At 40.2% G+C, this 24,176-nt stretch overlaps 4 protein-coding genes and 1 long non-coding RNA gene across 8 annotated transcripts; 3 read left to right on the forward strand and 2 right to left on the reverse strand.

The window, feature by feature from the left end:
- Window positions 1-690: 690 nt before the first annotated feature.
- On the forward strand, window positions 691-2,988 carry LOC135674907 (pollen receptor-like kinase 3). Its single transcript, XM_065185170.1, has one exon. The coding sequence runs from the start codon at window positions 858-860 to the stop codon at window positions 2,940-2,942; it is 2,085 nt and encodes a 694-aa protein (XP_065041242.1). The 5' UTR covers window positions 691-857; the 3' UTR covers window positions 2,943-2,988.
- Window positions 2,989-3,938: 950 nt separating this feature from the next.
- On the forward strand, window positions 3,939-4,742 carry LOC135673084 (copper transporter 5.1-like). The gene has a single exon (XM_065181813.1). The coding sequence runs from the start codon at window positions 4,052-4,054 to the stop codon at window positions 4,484-4,486; it is 435 nt and encodes a 144-aa protein (XP_065037885.1). The 5' UTR covers window positions 3,939-4,051; the 3' UTR covers window positions 4,487-4,742.
- Window positions 4,743-6,019: 1,277 nt separating this feature from the next.
- Window positions 6,020-10,229, reverse strand: LOC135673083 (uncharacterized). 2 transcript variants are annotated; one of them, XM_065181812.1, is made up of 4 exons: window positions 9,772-10,229; window positions 9,534-9,672; window positions 7,506-7,616; window positions 6,020-7,442 (listed from the first exon to the last, which is right to left on the reverse strand). In XM_065181812.1, exons 3-4 carry the CDS (start codon window positions 7,528-7,530, stop codon window positions 6,877-6,879), a joined length of 591 nt encoding a protein of 196 aa, XP_065037884.1. In that variant the 5' UTR covers window positions 7,531-7,616; window positions 9,534-9,672; window positions 9,772-10,229; the 3' UTR covers window positions 6,020-6,876. The 2 variants fall into 2 exon arrangements, 1 of the variants encoding a protein (XP_065037884.1); XR_010513221.1 differs by lacking the exon at window positions 7,506-7,616 and having other exon boundaries at window positions 9,772-10,176.
- Window positions 10,230-17,752: 7,523 nt separating this feature from the next.
- Window positions 17,753-20,770, reverse strand: LOC135673085 (uncharacterized). 3 transcript variants are annotated; one of them, XR_010513223.1, is made up of 3 exons: window positions 20,536-20,693; window positions 20,334-20,451; window positions 17,753-18,265 (listed from the first exon to the last, which is right to left on the reverse strand). It is a non-coding gene; the product is annotated as an uncharacterized LOC135673085 (long non-coding RNA). The 3 variants fall into 3 exon arrangements; XR_010513224.1 differs by having other exon boundaries at window positions 17,753-19,603; XR_010513222.1 differs by having other exon boundaries at window positions 17,753-20,451; window positions 20,536-20,770.
- A 909-nt stretch (window positions 20,771-21,679) lies between these two features.
- On the forward strand, window positions 21,680-23,984 carry LOC135673086 (U-box domain-containing protein 41-like). Its single transcript, XM_065181814.1, has one exon. It carries the CDS (start codon window positions 21,860-21,862, stop codon window positions 23,765-23,767), a length of 1,908 nt encoding a protein of 635 aa, XP_065037886.1. The 5' UTR covers window positions 21,680-21,859; the 3' UTR covers window positions 23,768-23,984.
- Window positions 23,985-24,176: the final 192 nt, after the last annotated feature.

Consider the following 24,176-nt stretch of genomic DNA (forward strand, 5'->3'; position numbering starts at 1 on the left):
GAGCCTGACCAGGATGTTAATGTGCCTCGGTCAGTGTTCCGATCCGTGTTGAGCAGACGTTGTCAAGTCAATAGAGGCGTGAGACGTCATTTGGGGCAGCTGATGTCCCCCGAGTCTTATCGCCATTATTACCCTCATCAATAGTCATGATTAATTTTATTTTGTCCTATAGTGGATTTTACACTTAATTGTTCATCAATGAGAATATATTTTTCCTAATAAATCACCACTAATTATTGGGTATAGAATGTAATGGACTAAAGATATCTTAGGATAAAATTAATTATTTTTTAATTCTGAAAAACAATTTCACACACCCCAATAGTCAATGTAAGTAAATCGATTTAGAATTTCTAAAAATAATTTTAGATTATTATAAACTTACATATAAATTTGAGCATCTGGTTGATGTGTGATACATCATTTGTAGCTCATTGGTTACAGCATTCCAAGGAGATCCATGCCAGAATTGGAGGTAGCTGGTCAATCTTGTGCTTTAAGAATTCTAAGAGAAAAATAAAAGAATTGTATAAATATGTTATATATATATATAATATTCAAATTATTGTAAGTACAAGTAACTTATATGGGTAGATATAAAAATCATTGATTCGGTAGGAATTAATATTCAATTATGTCAATTATTTAACCCGCTGACCAAGTCAACGTTGTCAACCTGGAAATGTAGACCTAATGAAGCCCACCTCTCTTCCTATTCTTAGTCCATCTTCGCTTTCCACCATCTCTTCCCCTCCGTTCTCTCTCTCTCTCTCTCTTACCCGATCCCCCATGACCAAGGAAGAGAAAAAGAAGGAAAACCAAAAGAAGGGCACAGCGGCCTCCATCCCCGCTCAGCTATGGCCGCTGCCGTCCTCCTCCTCCTCCTCCATCACCATTGCCACCACCACCTCCTCCTCCTCCTCCTCCTCCTACTGCTACCCGTATATTCTGGTTCACAACCGGCCCCCATGTCCGACGTCGACGCACTCCTCCTCCTCAAGGGCTCATTCACAAACTCCGCCAGGCTGTCTTCATGGACTCAGGGCAGCTCCTCCGGCCCATGCGATCCCAAGGCTCCCTGGGATGGTGTCGTCTGCCTCCACGGCGTCATCAATGGCTTGCACCTCGCAGATATGGGCCTCTCGGGAAGCATCAACGTCGATGCGCTGTCACATTTCACGGGCCTTCGGTCGGTGAGCTTCATCGACAACAACTTCTCGGGTCCCGTTCCCGCACTCGGCCGCCTCCATGCGCTCAAGGCCATCTACCTCTCACGCAACCAGTTCTCGGGGCCCATCCCCGGCGACTTCTTCGACAGCATGACTCGCCTCAAGAAACTGTGGCTCAACGGCAACGCCTTCACCGGCCCCATCCCCGCCTCCTTAGCCAAAGCCACTGCCCTGTTAGAGCTTCACCTGGAGGACAACGACTTTACCGGGTCGATACCGGCTCTCGATCTGCCATCCCTCACCTCCTTCAACGTGTCGAATAACAAGCTCGAAGGGCCGATCCCCGACATATTCACCAAGTTCAATGCGAGCTCGTTCCTGGTAAACAAAGATTTGTGCGGAGAGCAGCTGGGCGGGAGTCCATGCAGGAAGGTGGCCCATAATGGAAGCGGAAGGGTGGCCGCAATGTGCGTCATGGCCGTCCTCCTCGTGTGTTTGGCTATGTATACAATCAAAACCCGGGATAAAAGCGGAGAAAGAGAGATTGTTACGCTGGGAAAGGCTCGCAAAGAGGTGGAGAAGGGAGAGGCCTCGCCCGAGACAGGTCAGAGCAGCAGGAAAGGGGAGTCGACCCACAGGCACAGGAGAACAGGGTCGTCGATGAAACCGGGCGGGCCCGGTGGGAAGACGGGCGGATCGGGGGACGACAGCGGCGGCGGAGGAGGCGGAGGAGGGGCGGGGGATCTGGTGATGGTGAACGAGGGGAAGGGCGTGTTCGGGTTGTCGGACCTGATGAAGGCGGAGGCGGAGGTGATGGGGAGCGGCGGGCTTGGCTCCGCGTACAAGGCCGTGATGGCGAACGGGATGGCGCTGGTGGTGAAGCGGGTGCGCGACATGACCCGGGTCGGCAAGGAGTCGTTCGACGCCGAGATGGCGCGGCTGGGGCGGCTCACCCACCCCAACGTGCTTCCTCCGCTGGCCTACCATTACAGGAAGGACGAGAAGCTGCTGGTGTACGAGCACATTCCCAAAGGCAGCTTGTTGTACGTTCTTCATGGCGATCGCGGCCTCGACCATGCGTCCTTGGACTGGCCGACGCGGCTAAAGATCGTGCGGGGGATCGCGCAAGGCCTCGCCCACATCCACGCAGTGCTCCCCTTCATCGAGGCGCCTCACGGCAACCTCAAGTCCGCCAACGTGCTCCTCTCCCTCAACTTCGAGCCGCTTCTCGTCGACTATGGCTTCCTCCCCTTGGTCAACCCCGCGCAGGCCGCCACCGTCATGCAAGCCCTCCGGTCCCCCGAGGTCATCGCCGGGCGTCCCATCTCCCCCCGGAGCGACGTCTACTGCCTCGGCGTCCTCATCCTCGAGCTCCTCACCGGCAAGTTCCCCTCGCAGTACCTCACCAACGTCAAGGGCGGCACCGACGTGGTCAACTGGGCGACGACCGCTATCGGCGAGGGGCGGGAGGCCGAGGTCTTGGACCCCGCCATCATGTCCGGCGGCAAGTCGTCGGTTCCGGAAATGAAGCGGCTGGTCCACGTCGGTGTGGAGTGCACCGAGGCAGACCCCGACCGACGGCTCGTGCTGAAGGACGCCGTCGACCGGATCGAGGAGGTGGTCGCCGCCGAGGCGCAGAGAGCGACCGCGGCGCGGAGCCACGCGGCGTACGTGAGGGACGGGGCCGGCGAGCGGTCGGTGCGCCGAGTGGGGAGCATCGGTGAAAGGTCCGCGCGGCGGAGCGACGACAGCTGCTCCTTCGCCATCTCGTGACCGTGGGATGCCGATCGAACGGCCGCGGTAGCCTTTGCACGGTTAGTTCGCGTCGTTGTTCTAATTAAAAGCTCTTGTATCGCTGTATAATTTATGATGAAAGCTATTAACAAAAGATTAGGTTCTTTTTTCTCGCTCTCTCTATCAATCTTCTTCTTGTTCTTCGATGAAGGTTTCAAAGAAAGGTTTTTCTAGTCATTTTAATCTTAAAGTCATTGGAATATGATCATATATCCGATAGGAATATATCAACCAACCAGTAGTTAGGAAGCATATGAGCTCACCATCATAACATTGTGAAGGAGTAATGTCAAGGAAACTTACCATATGGATGGGACAGTCTCTTATCTACCGATGCATGGAACCTTCATTTGTCCGTCTTCGTTTGGCTTCTCGTCCTTCCCAACCTGCAGTGAATGAAATGGCAGTACAAATCGTACTGTACTGAACCTACAGCCCTCAAGCTCTGTACTCTCTTGAAGTTACCAATTTGTCCTCAACATCGAGCTACTAATAATAACTCCCATTATTTGGTGTATTTATTATTGACCGATCCAGCAAGTTTTAAGTGTAATTAACAACGACGTCGAACCGACGCATATCCGTGTGCTAGTTTTACCCTCTCGACGCATCTGTACCTGTTCTGCTACCGGCCCTGCTAGTGGTCGTTCCATCGCATCCTGCAGCCACAAGGCAGGTAGCTCAGTCGGTAAATCCGAAACGGGATGGATGCTATTGAATGAGACGCAAGCAATATAGGGACTCTTTTTGCCGGTTTAGTCTGGTACCTACGTGTGGGTCCCAAGTGACCCCACGTCTTTTAAACCAGTCACAAGTCACGTAAGTGACAGGGTAATCTGCTCTTGGTCGGAAAAGTGCTTTTTCCTTGAGGTAGACGATTAATGACACCACGGACTTGATTGCTATTTGGCTACAAATCTGAGGGTAAAAAGGCCCCAAGAAATGGAGGGTGGAGTATCGTATAATGTTACGCCTCTCCCTCTTTCTCTCTCCTCTCCGCTTCTCTTCCGCTGCAAGCCGCATAGCTTTGCCCAATTCGTCTTCCACCTCCGCCTCCTCTTCCTCCAATTTCACCGCCAACTCACAAGATGATGCACATGACCTTCTACTGGGGCAAGAAGGTGACGATCCTGTTCGACTCGTGGCGGACAGATTCTTGGGCGGGCTACCTTCTCAGCCTCATCGCTCTCTTCGCCGTCGCCGCCTTCTACCAGTACATGGAGGACCGCCGCGTCCGCTTCAAGATTATCGCGAGATCCAAGCCCTCCTCGACACCGGGGATCGGGGCCCCCTTCCTCCTGCCCGTCGCTGCCTCCCGCCTCGGCCCCCCCGCCAGGTTCGCCTCCGCCATCCTCTTCGGCGTCAACTCCGCGATCGGATACCTCCTCATGCTCGCCATCATGTCCTTCAACGCCGGCGTCTTCATCGCCGTAGTTGTCGGCTTGGCTGTGGGGTACCTCCTCTTCAGGAGCGGCGGGGAGGAGGACTTGGTTGTGTTGGAGAACCCCTGCGCCTGCGCTTGATTGGGCCCTCCTCCTTCGGTACCCGCCTCAAATTTATGCTTCCTTTGTGTGTTCTGTTGCTTGTACTCTTCTGGCATGTGTGTGCTCGAATAATTCTATGTTAATTATGGTCATTCCAACCCTAATCTCATGTATGATGTGAAAAAGATGACATTTTTATGGGCTCTGTTATGTGCAAGATTATAGTATGGTGACTGTGGGTCTGTGAAAACATTAAGGAAAGAAAGGAAAACAAATAGTATCACTGTTTCTTGTACGTATCCAGTTTTATTCAGTATATGTTTGGTGTTTAAGAGTATTAAGATGTTAAGAATTCTGAAGGCTTTTGCTTTGTTCTGTTTATGACAATATAAACCAAGTTTTTCTATTTGGTTTTGTTTGAGCTATGAAGATTATGGCTATGTTCATGGTGTATAGTAGTGGTTGTAGTTAAGAATTGTGTAGTTAATGTTTGAAAGCAAAATTAGGAAAATAGAAAGGGCAGTTTGCATCATGTTATGGCATTTATATATACCTAGAGAGAAGTATATTTTTGCTTCTTGTGTTGTGTTCTTATATTTCTGAAATAAAGGATTTCTAGAAGTCTGTATGACTGTTAGAGTTTTTATGGAGATGGATCTGAAGAGATGGAGCAGAGTACATCTTCTGTGACACATTATCTTGCTATGTTCCACTTACTGAATAGATCCACCACACTAAGTGGAATGTGGTGTTTCTGGGTCAATTAATTTAGGCTTGAAAGGTGAAAGATTGGAATGAGTCCCAATTCAGGCCACATCCTCTTTCTCTAAAGAGTGAAGGATTCTTGAAAATCTTATATGGTGTCTTGTTGTATTCTGGATTAATCTCATGTGTTGGATGTTACACTGCATATAGTTACAAGATTTACACTGCATATGGTTTAAAGATGCCATTTTGAGGATTCAGGATAGGTGGAAAACATGATGTAGCCTTGTTCTAATACCTTGTGTGGGAAGGAGAATGTTCTTATAGGACCTCCCAGCTTGCCTAAAATGATTTCAGCACTTGACCAAACCTTTCTGGTATCAAGAAGGACTTCTGATAGTTTTCTCTTGTGGGGAATAAAGGAGAGGCCTTGGTCTAGTGGTGGCTTCCCCTGCTCATCTTGAAGAAGTTCTATCTGTTTGAAAAATTCCTTTATTTATCGACAAGCAACAGATTACAGGCAAAAAAAATTACAAGTATCTGTTGCATGTATAATCATTTAGACATTTGTGTGTTAATTTACTTACATTTGCAATTAAGATGGAGAAGATGATGATTGAGGAAGGAGACAATTAGAACTGTACAAACTTAGGAAGATGAGAGAGGGACAATATTTGAGGAAAAAGGTGATAGGGAGTGTCCAAGTTCAATTTTGGCGTGCAATCTAACCTTTAAACAATTGATTACATGAATACATAGAGCAAGTGATCTACTTGCAGTTGTTCAAACGCTTTGATTTGATCTACATGTAGTCAATCGAATGCTTGCAAGTATGCTATTTGCTGTAAAAGGAGTTGTAGTCAGTAAAGAAAGAAAAATTGAAATGCACATTCCAGAGTTGAAAGGTGGCTATGATACACAATACATTCTAATATAGACATACGCACACAAAAAACTGTGCCATCCTGGACTCGAAAAGAACCCTAAAATATCTCAGTTCGAGGCCCATGTTTTTGAAGGACTTGTCTGCTTCTTATTTCCCTTGTAATATTGGATTCTGAAGCTTGCTGGTGATGGAAGGGAACATAGAATTATTCTTGCCTTCTTTTTTGGTCAATCTGTCCTCGAACCAAGTTCTTACCAGGCAGGAGTCATCCTGGTTTCTTCTTCTTCCAAGTTACATGTTCTCTGCAGTGGAAATTGCCAATATGTTTTTCTTGGACAACCTTTCTCATTCGAATCTTTGATATCATCTTTTGAGTATAATGATGTTATGAAATGGAAAACCTTGTACATGACGTGGGAGCTCACCATGGTGCAGTTGCCACTGTGTATTATGTGCTATTCCTCCACTGATCCCAATTGATCGAAGAATATTACATCATGAAAGAATGAAGGCAATATGGCAAAAAATCATCACTTAATGCAGACAAATATGCATGCGTCTCTCTGTTTGTAGTCATTCTCTAATATGTCTCTTTGCTTGCACTGACCTTAAAAGGCTAGCTTGCAGATATTATTCAAAGAAATTATTTCACTTGGTAGGAAAACCATAGATAATACGATGCTTGAATTATCAATGTACACAGATCGATATCCCTTGTAGTAGCTTCTACGTATCGGTGAGCTGATACCTCGTCCCTTATAAGTAGCAGCTTCTACTTAGTTGTGTTTCCGAAAACAAGGTTACCGGCTGGAGGTGTTGCAGAGGTTGGGCTTCATAGCTAGACCCAGCTGTAGATCTGTAGATCTGAATCCTGGTAATTCTGCTTTGCCATCAACGATGATGAAGATTTCACAACGGCGACAGGCCGGTGTTCCTGGTGCATTATTCCGAGCGTGCTTATACTCTGGTCCATAGCTATACAAGGCACAAGAGGCGGTGGTCTGGCAGTGAAAAGCCCACCTGCAAATAAACTCTGATCCAAGGTCTTGAAGCTCCCATTGTGCTCTTCAAAGGGCTTGCCGCGAGGATCATGAAACCACGACATGGAGAAGTCGAACTCCGAGCCATGGCTTTTGATGAGGGGTTGAAGGTAGAAGCTGATGCCTGCTCTCCTGGCATGGAGCTCCAGCCTCTTCCTCTTCATCCGCTCCTTCTTGTGGGCATTCTGATGGCCACCGAGCGCCTGCGAGTTGGGGAATTCCTTGCAGCAGAACTGGCACCTGTACTTCTTGTCCTCAACGCCCCTTGTTTCGATCTCTTCTTCCTCGTTTCTGCTCCCACAGCTGTGTTTTCGGGGATTGAACTCGACACCAAACAAGCGGATCTTCTTTTCTTCCCCCTTGCCTGCAACATGGTGGTGGTCAGCTTTCAGCTCCCTCGAAGCATAACTATGAGATGAAACACAACCATGTTCTGCTGCATCACTTTCCATTCCTTCGCGGTAGGGAGAAGATTGTAGTTTCTACTCCTATGAAGTGATGAGTCAAGGGCGGATCCAACCCACACTTATACTGTGAGCTGACACCAAGTTCTCATCATTAAATTAATGGATCTCAACAGTCAATGGAAAGAAAAAGAATGTCAGATATAAAGAGCATTCGCAAGTGGGCCCATGCACATATTTCTATCTGATGTTTCAATAAACAAAGCAAACTGTGGTCACTTCAGATAACTATCAAGAACACAAGATTAATACCACTTGACAATGAATGCAATTTTTTGCATCTAAAGCTAGCATAAGAGCAGATCACTGAAATCTCTAAAGGGTGAAAAGTAGAGATACATTTGAGTGGCTCCACGACTGTCTCCTAATTGCATATATAACTAAACTACAGGTGGGCAATTTGTCAATGCTTGCTATAGGCCAATATCTTGAAGCATTTGTCCAGTCTCGCCACCTTTATAGTTAAACACATATCATGGCATTTAAGCTGCTTAACCACATAAAATCACAAAATCAACTATTTACTTGTCCGATCTAGGACCGGCACCGGATCATACAGCTTGGATTTAGTTGGTATTATTATTTTATTTATTTATAATTATTTATACAAAAATCAAGGAGGACCCTATGAGCCGGTGCATCGGTCTGTCTGACGTACCAATTTAACAAGGTGATTAAACTGACATTGAAGTGAGATCTCAAATCTTGATTGCTACTTTAATAGGAGAGTATTTTAAGATAAACAACCTGATTTAACCAAGAAAAGGAACAAAAGAGAATGCTATCAGTGGGCAGTGATATCAGCAAGTATATAATAACCTTAATAATATCAGAGCATATCTTCTCAAGTTCCAAAAGCAAACAGTGAAATATAGGTTTAATTGCCAGCCTCTATTATTGTGGACATAAACAAGCAGATCAACTAGAGTTGATAGCTGTTTTCGAGACTCCGATTTCAGCTCGAACAGAAACTTTTTACGAACATTATCATTTTTTTTTTCTTTCTCGAATCACTTTCTTCCTGACAAATCTTGTACCAGTATATTTGTTTGGAAGCTAACAGTTGATCCAACCAACCAAGAGACCCTGGCGTGGTAGACTCTCATACATAGACTAAACTTGCTTTAACCTACTGCTTTCTTGCAAGGCTCCCACTCAATTTTTCCTCTAACAGGATTCCCTATTGGACTAGCAAGTCATCAGCCATTTGCAAATTTCAACTTATAGAACTAGTGGACAAGTAAAGCAGAAAAGAATCAGTACATCAGTGGATGATCTCTGGTGTTGATCATCCACTTTCTAGAAAATAACTTTGCTTTGGACAAAGGCAAGCAAGTTCTGGGGTCATTTCAATGAAAAGAGAACCATCTAATTTCTCCATTACTCTACAATGAAGGAACAGAATTAAGTCTCTTTGGATGGTTTTCTGGGAGAAGAAATTGGCCAAGGGCCGACCTGATTTACTTTGGCTTCCAACAAACCAAAAACTGTCATCTCCATAAGTAATTTTATGTGAGGCTTAATGATCACAATATGTAAAGTGGGAGTCCAAGATCTTACGAGAGGAAAGAATTTCCTGAATATTTTTAAAGAAAAATTTCCAGGCACTGCAGGTTCATAAAGAAGATACAAGCTGAACAAGATTAGCTTACTTTCTTCTTGCAGTCAGTGAGAGGGCAAGAAGTGCAAGAACCAGTAATCTTCTGGTTGCCTCTACTAATTGCACATTTGTGCAAAATTTTCCTTATGTTTCATGGTAATCATTTAGGTCAAACTTCAGGTCAGTAAGGATTCTATTGTTGAGGTGGATATATGCCATGGTGATCTAGAAGGCTGCAAACCCCTACACTTCTTCATGGGGAGATATAAACCTTCTATATCTGCTAAATGAAGCTAGGATCACTAGAGCAGGGTTGAAATCAAATCATTCCCTTCCCAGTCCTCAGACACTGTAATCCAATAAGGAAAAGAAGAATGACCAAGGTCGATACCTTTTCCAGTCCTATTTTCTCAGTCTTGAACCAGTCTCCCCATCTCTTCTCCTTCAATGCCCTCGGAATCCTCTTAAACGTCTCCGACCTGGTCGCAGCAAATGACATCCGCTACTAGCTTTTATTCCAAGGGAAGAACCTTTCCATCATGAAAACGAAAGAATGTCGAAGGATTAGCCAACTCCAAACGAATGAAATTACTAAAAGGTCTAACCTTTGATGCAGGGAAATAGCTTACTGGAACTCAAGTTTGGATGGCGGATCTGAGGGACTCAAAGGCCCTTCTCGAGTTCTATTCAGTAGTGTTCTGCGACAACAAAGTGAACACGAGTCCATCAATGACCGTCTCCCCGGGCGGCTTCACCAGCGACCGCCTCCGCCACAGATAGAACCGATGGTTGACTTCCGGTACTTGAAGAACTCCTCCGGAAAGCCGTGCTGGGCGGGAAGGGCGTTGCGGACGGCCCGGTGTTGCTCCGGGGTAGAGATCGGAGGAGGGTTTCAGGGGTTTGCTAGGATCGGACCGGCGAGGTATTTTTGCCTCAGAAGGAATTGAGTGGTTCCAGACACTGGGCGGAGGGAGGAGGAGGAATTGGCCGGGGTGGTGGCAAATGTGCGGCCCGGCGATGGGCCGTGGCGAGGTAGACGGCCCTATTGGGAACCGGGATCGACCGCACGTCTTATGGGCCATACATTAACAATAGAACTATTGGGTCGATAGGTAGAGCCCAAATCTGAAGCTAATGGGTTTGCAGACGGCGCCGCCCAAAATGTAATGGATTTTATTGGGCCGAAGGTTAACAAGAATTATAATTAATGAACATAATCTATCCAAATAATTTTAAGTTAAAATCATTGATATAATATATTACATTATAAATAGAGTTCTTATAAGATATCATCTTTCTAAAACAAAGAACCTAACATTTCATATATCAAAGTTTTTAATTATAAATATTTTATTTTAAATAATAGTGATACTTTAGAAAAGGTTAATATAAAATTTTATAAAGATATTTTTCTTTATTAATAGGTTTTTAATAAAAGATATTTAATTATTAAAATTCATAATTTTTTTATTAATCTTTTCATGTTAAACAAAAATAATTTTGATGAAAATTTTAAGCTTGATAAATTAAAGTTAAATATTGATTTTACTCCCCGAAATAACTTGGATATATTTATTTTTTAAAATCTCACAAAAAATGAAAATATATAGATGTACATTCTAAGGAGCAAATTATTATGATACATTAAGAGATGTTCAAATTTATTTATTATATATATATATATTATTTTTTAATTTTAAATTGAGTCTAAATATGTTGATGATGAACAGTTCCCATTGTCGTATACTTGTTCTTCTAAATAGGTGCTTTTTACCTCGTCTCTTGCATATTTCTTTTTTCATGTATATCTTCTAAATGGGTGCTTTTTACCTCTTTTATTGCTTATTTCCTTTTTCATATATATTTATGCACTTTGACCAAGAAAAATGTGAGGAGCAAATCAGCGCTATTCATTCACTTCATTCTTTGTTTCATAATTTAGGCGCTTCACCTTCGAAAGTCATTATATTCCCCTAAATTAATTCACTTTCTTATAATTATTTTTTTTTAAGGATAAAAGGCTTAGGCTGAAAGACATGATAGATAGAAAAGTCAAGCCATAACTCTCTAATTATCGATACGCCACCCATCGATAGTCAAGCCATAACTCTCTAATAATATAGTATCAAAAAGTTAAGAAAAATCAAGATAAGGATCGATTGATGGAAATGATATTTTTAAAGATATCTCATGAGTATTAATAATACATGAAGAGTTAAGTCAATTCGAAAGAAATCAAGTTTGAATGATTATCTCTTAACTTAGTAATCATCTTATAATTATAATAAAATGAGTATTTAGAAATAAACAAGATTAAACAGATGTCGTGGTTTGAAACAAGACTACATTAGTGGCCAATGGTCATAAAGAAAGTAAATACTATGAAAAAGTCTTTATTTTTGTGGCTAAACTCGAAACCATAAGGCATTACCTATGTATATTTTTAAAAATTAAATTATTTCAAATGGATATTAAAAATATTTTCTTAATGATTTTATTTCTCAAAAGATTTACGTTGAACAACCATTCAAATTAAAAAATTTTAAATTATATTTATAAATTATCTAAGACTTTCTATGGGTTGAAACAAGCTCTTAGGACTTTGTACGATAGATTTAGCTTTTTTTTTCTTATTTAAAATAATTATTTTAAAATTAAAATTTAATATTTAATAAATATTTTAATAATAAAAAAATAGTATTTAAATTTATATTAATGATATTATTTTTGGCTCTACTAATAAATCTTTGTATAAATCCTTCTCTAAGTATATGAGTTAAGAATTTGAAATAAGTGTGATGGGTGAATTGATATTTTTAGAATTATAAATTAAATAACTAAAAATGAGATTTTTATTAATCAAACCAAGTATACTTTTAATTTATTGAAATGATTTTACATGGACAATACTAAAACCATTAATATATCAATGAGTACATTTAATAAATTAGATATGGATAATAAACGAAAGAGTTATAGAGATATGATAGGTAATTTATTATACTTTATTACATCTAGATCTGATATTATTTTTTTTTATGGAGGTTTGTACAAGATTTCAATCGAATTATAAATAATCACTATTAAACAACAAAAAAAAATTTTAGATACTTAAAAGAAACATTTAATTTGGGAATATGATATCTTTGATTTGATTACTATTCATATTGACTTTGCAAGATGAATAATAGATAGAAAAAATATATCTAGAACTTATAAATTCATAGGTTGTGCACTTATTTTTTTTTGTTATTAAAGAAGTAAAACTCTGTTGCACTATCTACAAATAAAGTTGAATATATTGTGATAAGTGCATGGTGTACGTAGATCATTTATAATACCTTAGAAGATTATAAATTTACATAAAAAATATTTCTATAAAGTACGACAATATTAGTATAATTTTTTATCAAAAAATTATATTTAATATTATCGAACCAAGCATATTAACATTAGACATTATTTCATTTAGAGTTACGTTAGTAATCATGATATATTTTTTTAATTTCATTAACACAAAACATCGACTAACAGATATTTTTTATAAAATCATTGAGTGAGAAATAATTTGATTTTATTAGAAGAAAATTCAACATGTTAAACCTCTATGAATAATTTTTTATATTATTATGTACACAAGTAAAAAAAAAAAAAGGTGCCCGACAATAATGTCGCTAGACTAGTGATGTCACCACTAGAGCACATTATCTAACGATGATAACATCTCCTAGGTTGACAGTACCATTACTTGCAACCTGAACCCAAACCCTATAAGCCTATGGTTGACAGATCATCATAAATTGTAAACCCCTCTCCTTTCCTCAAATTTTTTTATTCATTTTCACTCGTACAAAACCTAGGATCATCTCCTCCTAAGGCAAGGCAAGGCTAAGGATCAAGCTAAAAACTCAATCACTCTTCTTGGCAATCACGAAAGAAGTCTTAACTTCACCAAAGATTAAGACTGTCAGGATAATTTTGTAATCCTTCTTTTATGATTAAATTGATAAATTGTTTTATATACTATTCAATAGTTCACTATCTTAGCAGCACTGCCCATTCTTTAAATTAATGAATCAATCTAACTTAGACTAGTTAGTATATTATATATATATATATATATATATGATAAGTAATATGCTTAGTTACATTCTAAAGCATCATGTACCTAACTTGAGGCTAAACGTATCTATTATTCCTGAGCGCTATGAGCATCTTTTAAAATTTAATATAAATTATTGTATTATAGTTTGATTAATATTTTACTTTCTAAATAATTACATCTTGATAAAATTAATAATCTAAAAATAAACATCATGTATTGTATTATGATAAAAGGTGGTTATTACTTAGGGTATCTCGTTTGTCAAAATATGATTCACATGTCCGAGAATAATATGATACTTTTATATGAAAGCTTGACTATCAAACTTTTGCATGCACATGATATAATCATCCCACTAGATGAAGAATTCATAAAACAAGATAAATTTAATATCGTTAATGAAAACCTGTTAAAAAATTAATATAAACTATAATTAATAGAATATGTACTAGATTATTTAATAGAATTGACCCTCTACCTGAGCCTATCCTAGATATACCTATATATAGGAGTAGTCATTTTTCTCATATTAGTCCCTTTGTGATGAGACCTAGTCATTTTTCTCGTATTAGTCCCTTTGTGATGAGACCTCCAACAAATCCAACTCCATCTTTTGATTCAATAGTAGCTCAATTGGAACATCTTGAACTTTGTTCGATCAGATTTTGACTGAGATGCAGTGTATCAATCAATATCTTAAAACTTTTAATTTATACATTCTTCTTTTTATTAACATTCATACTTTATTCATTGTTTTTGCTTTTTATTATGATATCTTTTAAGCTATGATGTTTTTCACTGATGCCTTATGATGCTTTTATAATTATCTTTAATTGATGCTATGCATTGATAATAATATGATTTTTGTATTGAAAACTATTAAAAATCACTAGAATTTATGATCAAATTATTTTAATTTGAATACAAGACTAGCATTGAAAGTATATTATTTTGAATTCAAATTCATCATATTTTTAAGATAATATATAAATAAGAGAAGTCTTGTTAAGAACCTATTATTAATTGGTTATCATTATAAAAAAAGAGAGAGATTGTTGAATCTCATATTTTGATGATAATATCAATTGATGAGTTTATTAAATTAATATACTTTTGAGATAAGTGACATAGGTAATACATCGATCATGCACTCAGACTCTTGCTTAGTTAAACGTTAAGCCAAACTATCGATCGATGAACTTCGTACTAAATATTCAAATATCATGTCAAAAGGAATATATAATGTATTGAAAGATTAAATATTATAGCGAACACAAATGATATGTGAAGAATAATATGATATATCAAAAGTTCATATTAAAGGGTCGTATGATCAAAGACATGCAAGTGTTGATGGTGTGATGAAAGAATTTGTTGAGTTAGAAGTGTTTTATATCAATTTGAATCATTTTTGGGCTAATTTTGAGCTCAAGCCTTCGGCCTTGAGTTCGGGTCGAAATTGGGCCCATTATAGAATCGAAGAAGTGACTTATTCTAGGCCTAAATAGTGGTACCATCACTTGAGTCAATCGATAATACAAAAAATATTGTAGCAAGATCGATGATAGTACCACTAGTTTAATAATATCATCAAAAGGTAGTGTCGGTACCATCGGAGTTTGAATTTATGGCTCGTACCAAAAATTATAATGATAGTATTACCTAATGTTAGTGATAATATCACTAATACCTCAAAATTTTCAGGATTTAAATTTTTTTATTCTATTTTTGATGCTTTTTAAAACTCATAAATATCCCACTTATAAAATGTTATAACCTCTTATTTTGAGTCTCCTTCTTCTCTTAAGTTTGGTTTTGATATAAAGTTATAGGATACGAGAGATCTTTTATAAAAAGTAAATATAAAGGTTATCTTTTCAGCCTACAAAAAAAAATAAAATTATAGAATGAATAATTAATTTTATTCATTAGAAAGAATATTGATAGTGAAAATTGATAATCTCAAGGGAAGATGAATTGGACATAGGCTAATAAGATCAAACAATTATAAATTAGTTTGTCTCTCTTTATTTATCTTTTACTCGTGACTTAAAAATATTCTCTTTACAGAACTTTTATTTGATCAATCAGTTTTTAAAATATATTATTTTCTCGATATAATTTTAAAATCGATTAAAAACTTTATAGCATTAATTCATCTCAAAATTAACAATGATATGATGTCCATATTAATGAGATTACATTAGACCAAATTTAGCATCTAGTTTCAACAATCAAAATCATTTCCATCTACAATCATTGATACTGTAATCACCCTCAAAAGTTAGGAATCATTGACCAATAAAATAAGCCAGATATATGTGTAGTGCAAGTCCAAGTCGTGAGCCTACTTAGCTAGGCCATTGCGTGTGCGTTGTAGATTACGTGATATGATAGGAGGGATCATGTGTCATGTCATGTCATGCATCATGTGTCACGTAGTAAATCAATACATCCGATAAGTTATGCCCTACAATCAAGAAAGAAATGTCTTGCGATCAATGATATGCAACAATGGTTGAAGAGTGCTCGAGACATACAAGCTGGTGGCTACCAACGCCTACAAGACAACCACTGTGCACCCATAAGTCCTACGTCAAATGCCATCTAAGATGGTTCACCTACAATAGTAGTGCATCGATAACAAGCTACTAATCCGTATACAGGCAACGAACGAGCTCAGATGTGTATAGGTAATTGGATGTATGAGCTGAGCCGAGATGATCGCTTGTTCTCCCTTGATGAAAAGTGAGGGTAGCACCATACCATGCAAGTCGAGAAATATCACTTATGCACTCACTCTTTGGGCTGAGTTACACGTACTTGTGCTTTGTGTTGGCTTGCATTTTGGCTCGACCTCGTGAATATAAGTTGGGGCTATGTGGGACCCAACTATGACTGTGTGTGTGTGTGTGTGTGTGTGTGTGTGTCATTAATGTACATAGCAACTTATAGTGGTGTTGTGCTGTGAGGTGTGTGTGTGTGTTGGATCAATCTTAAACATGTTTCGTCATGCCATGCTCAGTATCAATCATCATCAAAGTGCAGCACAAGAGAGAAGAAAACGATGCAAGGAAAGCGAGCATTGGTAGAAAGCTGAATGCTGCAAGGAAACAGTATCCAGATATTGCAAGGAATGTGGAGCTCACTTCCCCCCCCCCCACAAAACATAACATGCATCTTTTTCATCTCAGTGGACAGCCTAATACTCAATGATGAAAAGCTTCAAGCCTTCACACAACTTTAAGGACCAATTTCCACAAGTATCTAACAAAGTAACAGCTCAGATGTATGACAGTTTATATGTCAACACAGATGGAAGAGAAATCCAGTGTTAATTCAGCATATAAAGAAGGTTCATAAGTTAGGGAAAGGAATCCTTCATTTCCCATGTGAGACTAAATGCAGTGCATAAAGTTGCAAGGGAAAGGGGTGACAAATGTAGGAATGGCATCACCACTTTGTTGCATAAAAGTGGGAACAAACAACATCACATAAATAAAATACCTGTCTTGAGTTGTTGCTCTCTCCTCACTAGTCTATTGGCAAGTTGAAAGCCTATTTGGTAGAACATGTTCACACAAAACATATGCTGTGATATGTAAAAAGTGAGTATTTAGAATCCTTCAAATAAATTAGAAAGACTCTGTTGTCTACCAAAATTTGCATATGAGAGCAGTGAAGAATGGACAACATCATATGCCTCTCTCTCCATCAACTTTCTTTGTTTGGTGATAAATAGACACCACAGCTGCATTGCCATGTAAACAAAGGAGTGGTTCAATCTACCATGAGCTCTCTCATGAAATGCCTCCCACTCATACCAATTTTTATAAGATGTTAAGAAGATTGCAGCTGTGAATCAGTAATTGGCACATAATAAAGGGGGTTAATTCAAGCTTGTGGCACATAGGCACACACAATGAAGCAGTAATTCAAATCTGTCTTTGGGAGACTCAGTGGCCAAAAACAAAGTTTGACTAGTTCTTATTGGTTTTATCTAATAGCAGAGAGGCCAGCTTGCAGTTTTTGGTGCATCAATGCAGAATCATATGAATGAAGTCATGCAGAAAGGTAAACCTGCTGTCAGCAGTGATCCAAATGGCTTTCAGGAATTGGACAGTGTATATATTTAATCACACTGTTGAAAAAAGTCATGAATCATTGAAGGTTTGGTAAAGATTTTTTTTTTAATTATCCACTCTTAGCAATAGTTCCATCTTAAGTTTGCAACTTAATAAATGATATCAAGTATGTTATCTTAATAAATGAAATGTTTAGTGGCTACCCACTGTCTCCTACCAACCTTTTCCATCTAATATATTGGTCAAGCAACCACACAATACAGATTAACAAATGTTCACCTATTTGGTCATCTGAATGCATCTTATTAGACTTCAGCCATAACAATAGTAAGTAAAAAAAAAATAATGAAACTTTTAACTTTTCCTGATGACCAAAAGAAATATTAAAAAATATACAAAAATGTAGTACAATCAGATATGAAAAAAAATCCAGCCTCCAACATAAATATTAATTTAGTTGCTGTCATGGTATAACAACAGCGCGAAAATAATCAACAGGTAATGATTTAGGCTTCAAAGTTTGGAACAAAAAAAAATCCATGTTACTTGGAACTGCATCAATCTCAACCTAGCAATTAGAAAGAAAATGACAGACTTGTGTCTAGTAATTGAAACAAGATACAATACAAAGCTCAGTAGATACCTGGTGGTGGCTGCCTTCCAGCAAAAGAGGGCACCAAGTTGCCAGAGATCATGCATTGAACACCTTTATCTGTCCATCACCATCAAACTCTGTTGTTTCATGTCCCAAAAAATGTCATCATGCAAGTGAAGACCAGATTCTGGTTCTGTTCCACTTTCCAATTGCAATCACAAAAAACATATATATTTGGCATAAGCCTAGTTCATTTAGTAACCCTTGTAATGGCTTCCCTCTTGTTTGCTTTATTGCCAACTGAGTCTTATGACAGCCCATTGTTCACACAAAAAAAGCTGTAATAGCACAGTAATAGATTAAAGACTTGTGAGGAAAAGCTGGCATTCGAAAGCTCAGGGATAAAGTGAAAGAACCCTTGATCATAGGCAAAAGACACAATACAAAAGTGATTATTCTACAAAATAATGTGGAGCTCACTTGCCATAAAACATGGTTTTCTTTTTCCAAGTTGCTGGCTGGCTTCCAAAGTATGCAGGGGATCAACTTTAGCCTTGGAGAACTAAATGAAGGACAGAGAGAAAGGAAAGCTAATCTGAGACCCCACAAAGAGCACACAAAACTCTCCATGATTTTTTAGAATCACCCAACACAGCATTTCTCCCTCTTCTCTTCTAACTATATCTGAATTTATTGAAGAGTCAAACATAATGGGCTGAACTGCTGCAATGTGTTGTTGTTATTCTTATCTTTTGATGAATGAAGAATTTTATCAACAATCACAAAGCATTTACATCCCTGGACATATAAAACTTTGAAAGATCCTCCAACTTCAGACCTGCCTTGGCTAGCTAGTGAGCTACCTAATTACAAGACAAGATATGGGAGACTATAAACCTATCAAAAACTATAATGATAATCCTGCCATCCCTACAGAGAAGAATTCCCTGGTTGCCAAAACTCTCAATAAAAGGTTCTTTAAGGTCTGCAGTGCTGAATAAAGCTTAGATCAAAAGGTAATCAGTCGAGTTGTCAGGACACAGTCCTCTGCAAAGCTTTAGCTTCTTAGCATCTTTTTATTTGCGGTAGAGACAGTCAAAAGAAATGATTACTTCATGTTTCAAAGCCCCACAGGTAAATTAAAGTTTCCAGTGTTTAAGCCATGATCCTAAATCCCAAATAATTTTCTCAACAACAATTTGAATGTTCCACTTGAGCAAACGTTTTGTCAAGTGTGAATGTGTATTTTGCTGAATTTGAAAAGGTTACTCTTTTTGTAGCAATATCCTCATACACCAGAACAATTTTTGATTGATATATTGAGCTAGAAATTGATTTTACACCAAATCATATCTGCACCAACATGGTACCAAATTCATGTTATGCATGGCATCAGCAGGATCTTTAAATAAATTGCAAGAAACTGAGGCCAAGATTTTATATGTAAGCTATGGAAAGAATCTCTTCTCTGATTGAGTTGAATAATTGAGTAGGGGAAAGAAAGAGACTAATGGAATGTCTTTCTTCCACATACATCAACTAGAGACCTCTACCTGTCTACCTCTTATCACTCGAGCATGGAGACAAACATCTCCTTCCTCCCACATCTACAATTTCAGGTGAGACAATCCATGGTTGGCACATCAAAGACCTAAAGCAATTTGTTTTGTTTACTTCTGTAGTAGACAAAGAGAGGAGTAAGCAAGTAGACTAAGAAAGCAATTCTTCACACTTTATCAAGCTTTGATTAGAAGCAAATACACATCTATTTCATAGAAAGGAAGACTAGAATATAAGCATTCAAATAAAAATATTAGGTCCAAAAGGACATGTTAGCTAACTGCACTTTTGCTTCAAGCAAGTAAATACAAGAAAGTGCCTTAGTTTCAGGATCTCCAAATGTCAATTAATAAGTATCACTAGACTCAAAAACCATTCACAGATTAGCTTTGAATTTTGAGACTGACTGAGCTATGATGTGTTAATCATAAGGCTTAAGTCAATTAATACCAACAAAAAAAAAACATCATGAAGTCCAACCATTTGAGGGTCGGTTACGTGCATCTTTTCCCGAAAACAAGTCAACTAATAACAACTTAAAATTTTCATTTGATTTGTTTTAACATATAAAACACCAAAAAATTCATTACTGCCTTTGAAAGGTAAGTAACACATTATAGAATCATACAGTGGAGATGAGAAACAAACAGAAAGCTGAAAGGCCCAACATGGTGTTATTGATTTGGTCTCTAGCTGTATGATTATTGTCCCATTGTAGGATGTAGAGTTCAAATCTTTTCTAGAATTGAAAACCTTGCATTTCTTAATGATTATATCAAGTCCCATAAATTATCAGAATAATGTTGACAATGGTCATAAATGTTGAAAGTTAAATCAGAAATTGACCTTCTTCCCTGTGTGGTGGGAAGGAAAATGCTCAAATACAGATAATGATCCATCAACTTCAAAGTAAAAATTCTTCTATTGCTGCAGTTCTTCTCTTCTCTCTGGCTGGGGGCTGAACCTGATGAAGATTTGCAAATTAAAGAGGATTAAATCACTACCATATGCAATAAATATTAAGTAACAAAACCCTGTAGTGACATACTTCAAATAAGATCTTGATGTATGAGAAAAATAAGGAGAAAACTATAGAACAAGCAGATTTGCTGCAGCAAAGACAAACTCTGGCATTTCTTGGAGAAGGCAACAGCTATTTGCCTGGGCACACAATTGAGTGTAGGAAAACTTATGCTTGATATATATGAAGCATGGATCATGCCCATATGTTTTATAGAAGATTAAGATCTTGCTGGAAAGTCAATGTTAGTTTAGTCTTGACAAGCCTAATTTATTTTAATAAACATGATGTGCATATCATCCTTATATCATTGCTGCAGTCATCCCATATGTAATAAATCATTCTTTAAACCAAAGGTACAAATTAAAATGTAGAAGCTGAGCTGTCTATTGGAAGGTGAAAAGTCAAAGTCTTGTTCTACAAATTGTGTATAATCAACTAATATCCATATCTCCATTAATGGATTATCAATTACCTACCACCAAAGTATGGTTCATGACTGTACAAGAACTTATGTAACCCATATGACTCTTATGCCCATTTTATTTTTGCATGTTCTAAAGAAAACACCTTAGAGAACACTGAGAAGCAATTAAAATGAGAAAATATGAGAAATTATAACACAGTAGCAGCATGTTTGAAGCTTTTTATTTGAAATATTACATACTTCAGCTCATAGGAAGATCTTAATCATAAAAGTCAGCAGTTCTGTTTTGTCATATCAATGAATAAAAATAAAAAGGAAAAAAAGGAAAACAATTATGCCAACTTGAAAGACAGAGAGCTACTCAGAAGCTTCATTTAGACTGGTAAACCATTCAAAAGATGGAGCTACTAATCCGTGCTGCTTAGATATGGAACCACGTGGCTAAATTTGGATCTTGACTTTGGCTGGTCTAATTCAACGATGTTGACTAATGTTTAGTTTAATTATCCATATATATATATATAATTCATATATATATATATATATATATATATATATATATATATATATATATATATGGATATATAAAGTTTTCTTATAATGAAATATTAACTTAATTTATCAGAATCAATTATTAATTGAAATCATGCTTTAAATTCAAGCTTAATTCTAAAAAATCATAAATTTGTTGATCATCTTTTCCCATCAGTAGTATACATACATTCTGTGAAATATCATCGAAAGGCCTCTCTCTCTCTAGCTTGAGTTGAACGACGCTCTCCATTGGTCCCCATTTGCTGTATCCCTCAAGTCTTCGTTCTTCCAATTGACCGAGTGCGAAGAACAGTGAACGGAGCAGAGAAGCAAGGTAAGAGGGGGAGAGATATGGCGGCCAACCCGCGGCGTGGATGGAGATGGGAGTGAATGGGTAACCACAAGTCATTCTGGAACTTCTCCAAATTCCACCGTCGCTCGCCTTCTTCCGCCCTGCCCGCGTCCTCCAGCACCACGGCGGCGGCGGAGATGCCCATGGAGTTCCTTTGCCCCATCTCCTGTTCCCTTATGGCCGATCCCGTCATCGTTCCCCCTTCCGGCCACACCTTCGAGCGCAGCTGCATCCAGGCCTGCGCCGACCTCGCCTTCTCCCCGCCCGGGCTCGCCGTTGATCTCGGCCTCTCCCCTCTCGTCCTCATCCCCAACGTCGCGCTCAAGTCCGCCATCCTCCGGTGGTGCGAGCGATCCGGAATCCCGCATCCCATCCCCATCCCCCTCGATGCCGCCCGCTCCCTCGTCCGCGGCCTTATGCCTCCCTCCTTCGATCCACCTCCCGCCACCCCGCCCCTTGCTCTCGTCGAAGCAGAGGAGGTGGAAAAAGGCGAATCCTTTGGAGCGCGAGAGGGGACATACGCGTATGGTGGAACTGAAAGAGCGAGGGGGGGACGAGGTGAGGTCTTCAGAGGAGCAGCGGTCGAAGATTCTTACGGCAGATACGACGGAAAAGGTGAGGCCTTGCTAGCTTCTTCGGCGTTCTCGGATGAGAAAGATGGGATCTTTCGCTCGAGATCGAACCAGAATTTTAGGGAGGCGACGAGTCCCAACACTCCTCCCGCTTTCTCCGTTCGCACGAGGAAGCAAGCTTCCTCCTCTCCGCTGTCGACCTCGTCCGCGTACTCGTACCCCACCTCTTCCTCCAATTCCTCTTTCCATGAGGTCTTCGTGGAGGAAGCCTCCAAAGAGCCGCCACCACCACCTCAAGTCAACGATCCGACGGCTTCCGATCTTGCCCCATCTCCGACTGCGGAGATCGACGTGTCGGAGGAGGAAGTGGTGATCAAATTAATGAGTAAGGACATGTTCGAGCAAGAATCCACCGTGGTGTTGCTACGGCAAGCCACCAGGGAGAGCCTGAACAGCCGAATTGCCCTCTGCACGCCTCGTCTCCTCGCAGCCCTCCGTCCCATGCTCCTTACCCACAGCACCGCCATCCAGATCGATGCCACCGCCGCATTGGTGAACCTTTCCTTGGAGCCCGCAAATAGGGTTCGGATCGTCAAGTCGGGGACGGTGCTGCCGCTCGTGGAAGTGCTCGAGGGTGGCCACCCGGAAGCACGCGACCACGCCGCTGGTGCCCTCTTCAGCCTCGCCCTCGAGGACGAGAACCGGGCGGCGATCGGTGTACTCGGAGCCATCCCTCCACTGCTCAACCTTTTCTCCATGCCCTCCCCCGATGGAGCTCGCGCCCGCCGCGACGCCGGGATGGCGCTGTACTACCTATCTCTCGCTAGCGCCAACCGTTCCAAGATCGCGCGAGCTCCGGGGGCGGTACGGGCACTGCTCTCCGTGGCATCGGAGAAGGAGGAGACGCCGCCGTCACAGGGGCCGAGTTTGGTGAGGCTGGCGATGATGGTGGTGTGCAACCTGGCCAGTAGCACCGAGGGACGGGCGGCACTGATGGACGGCGGGGCGGTGGCGAGAGTAGTGTCGCTGATGAGTTCGCCGTCGGCGGCGGTGGAGGAGTACTGCGTGTCAGCGCTCTACGGGATGAGCCGCGGGAGCCTCCGGTTCCGCGGACTGGCAAGGTCGGCGGGGGCGGAGCGCGTGCTGATGCGGGTCGCGGAAGGCAGCGGGGGCGGCGGCGACATGCGACAGACGATGGCGAAGAAGACGCTGAGGGCCCTGAGGGGGGCGGACGACGACGAGGAGGCTGCCTCGCCGCCGATGGGATTCCTGGCGGACGACGACGGTAGCGTCGTCTCGGAGGGGATGATGTCATTTCGCAGGCGTCCAAATCAGCATGGTAACTCGGAGCGTCTGAAAACGGCCGAGTTCTGAACTCGGCCGAGCCCCGACCGAGTTAAGATGAATCGCTCCCATCTTTATTTCCTCACTTGATTCTTAGCTGCTAATTGGTTTATTACACTTAAATTCCCCTCTGTAATTGTCATCATCGTCATTATCATCATGTTGTGCTTGTTGGAGTGTCTTTCATAAAAGTTCATAAATGTGAAGAAAATTATAAGATAAAAATAAGAATGAACATTTAGTGAGACATGAGGCTGATGTTACTATCAAGTATATGAAAGCTTTTACCTTTCTTTCTTTCTTCTATGATTGAATTATACAACCAACTATTCAAATAAGTCGGCAGCAAGAAGAGAGCTTACTATAGGCAAGCAGCTCTAATACCATGATAGAAAGAATAGAAGATAAGAAGCGATTAAATGCATTAGCATGTCCCTCT

The sequence above is a fragment of the Musa acuminata genome, chromosome BXJ1-5 (genome assembly GCF_036884655.1).
Source record: "Musa acuminata AAA Group cultivar baxijiao chromosome BXJ1-5, Cavendish_Baxijiao_AAA, whole genome shotgun sequence".
Classification (NCBI taxonomy): Eukaryota; Viridiplantae; Streptophyta; class Magnoliopsida; order Zingiberales; family Musaceae; genus Musa; species Musa acuminata.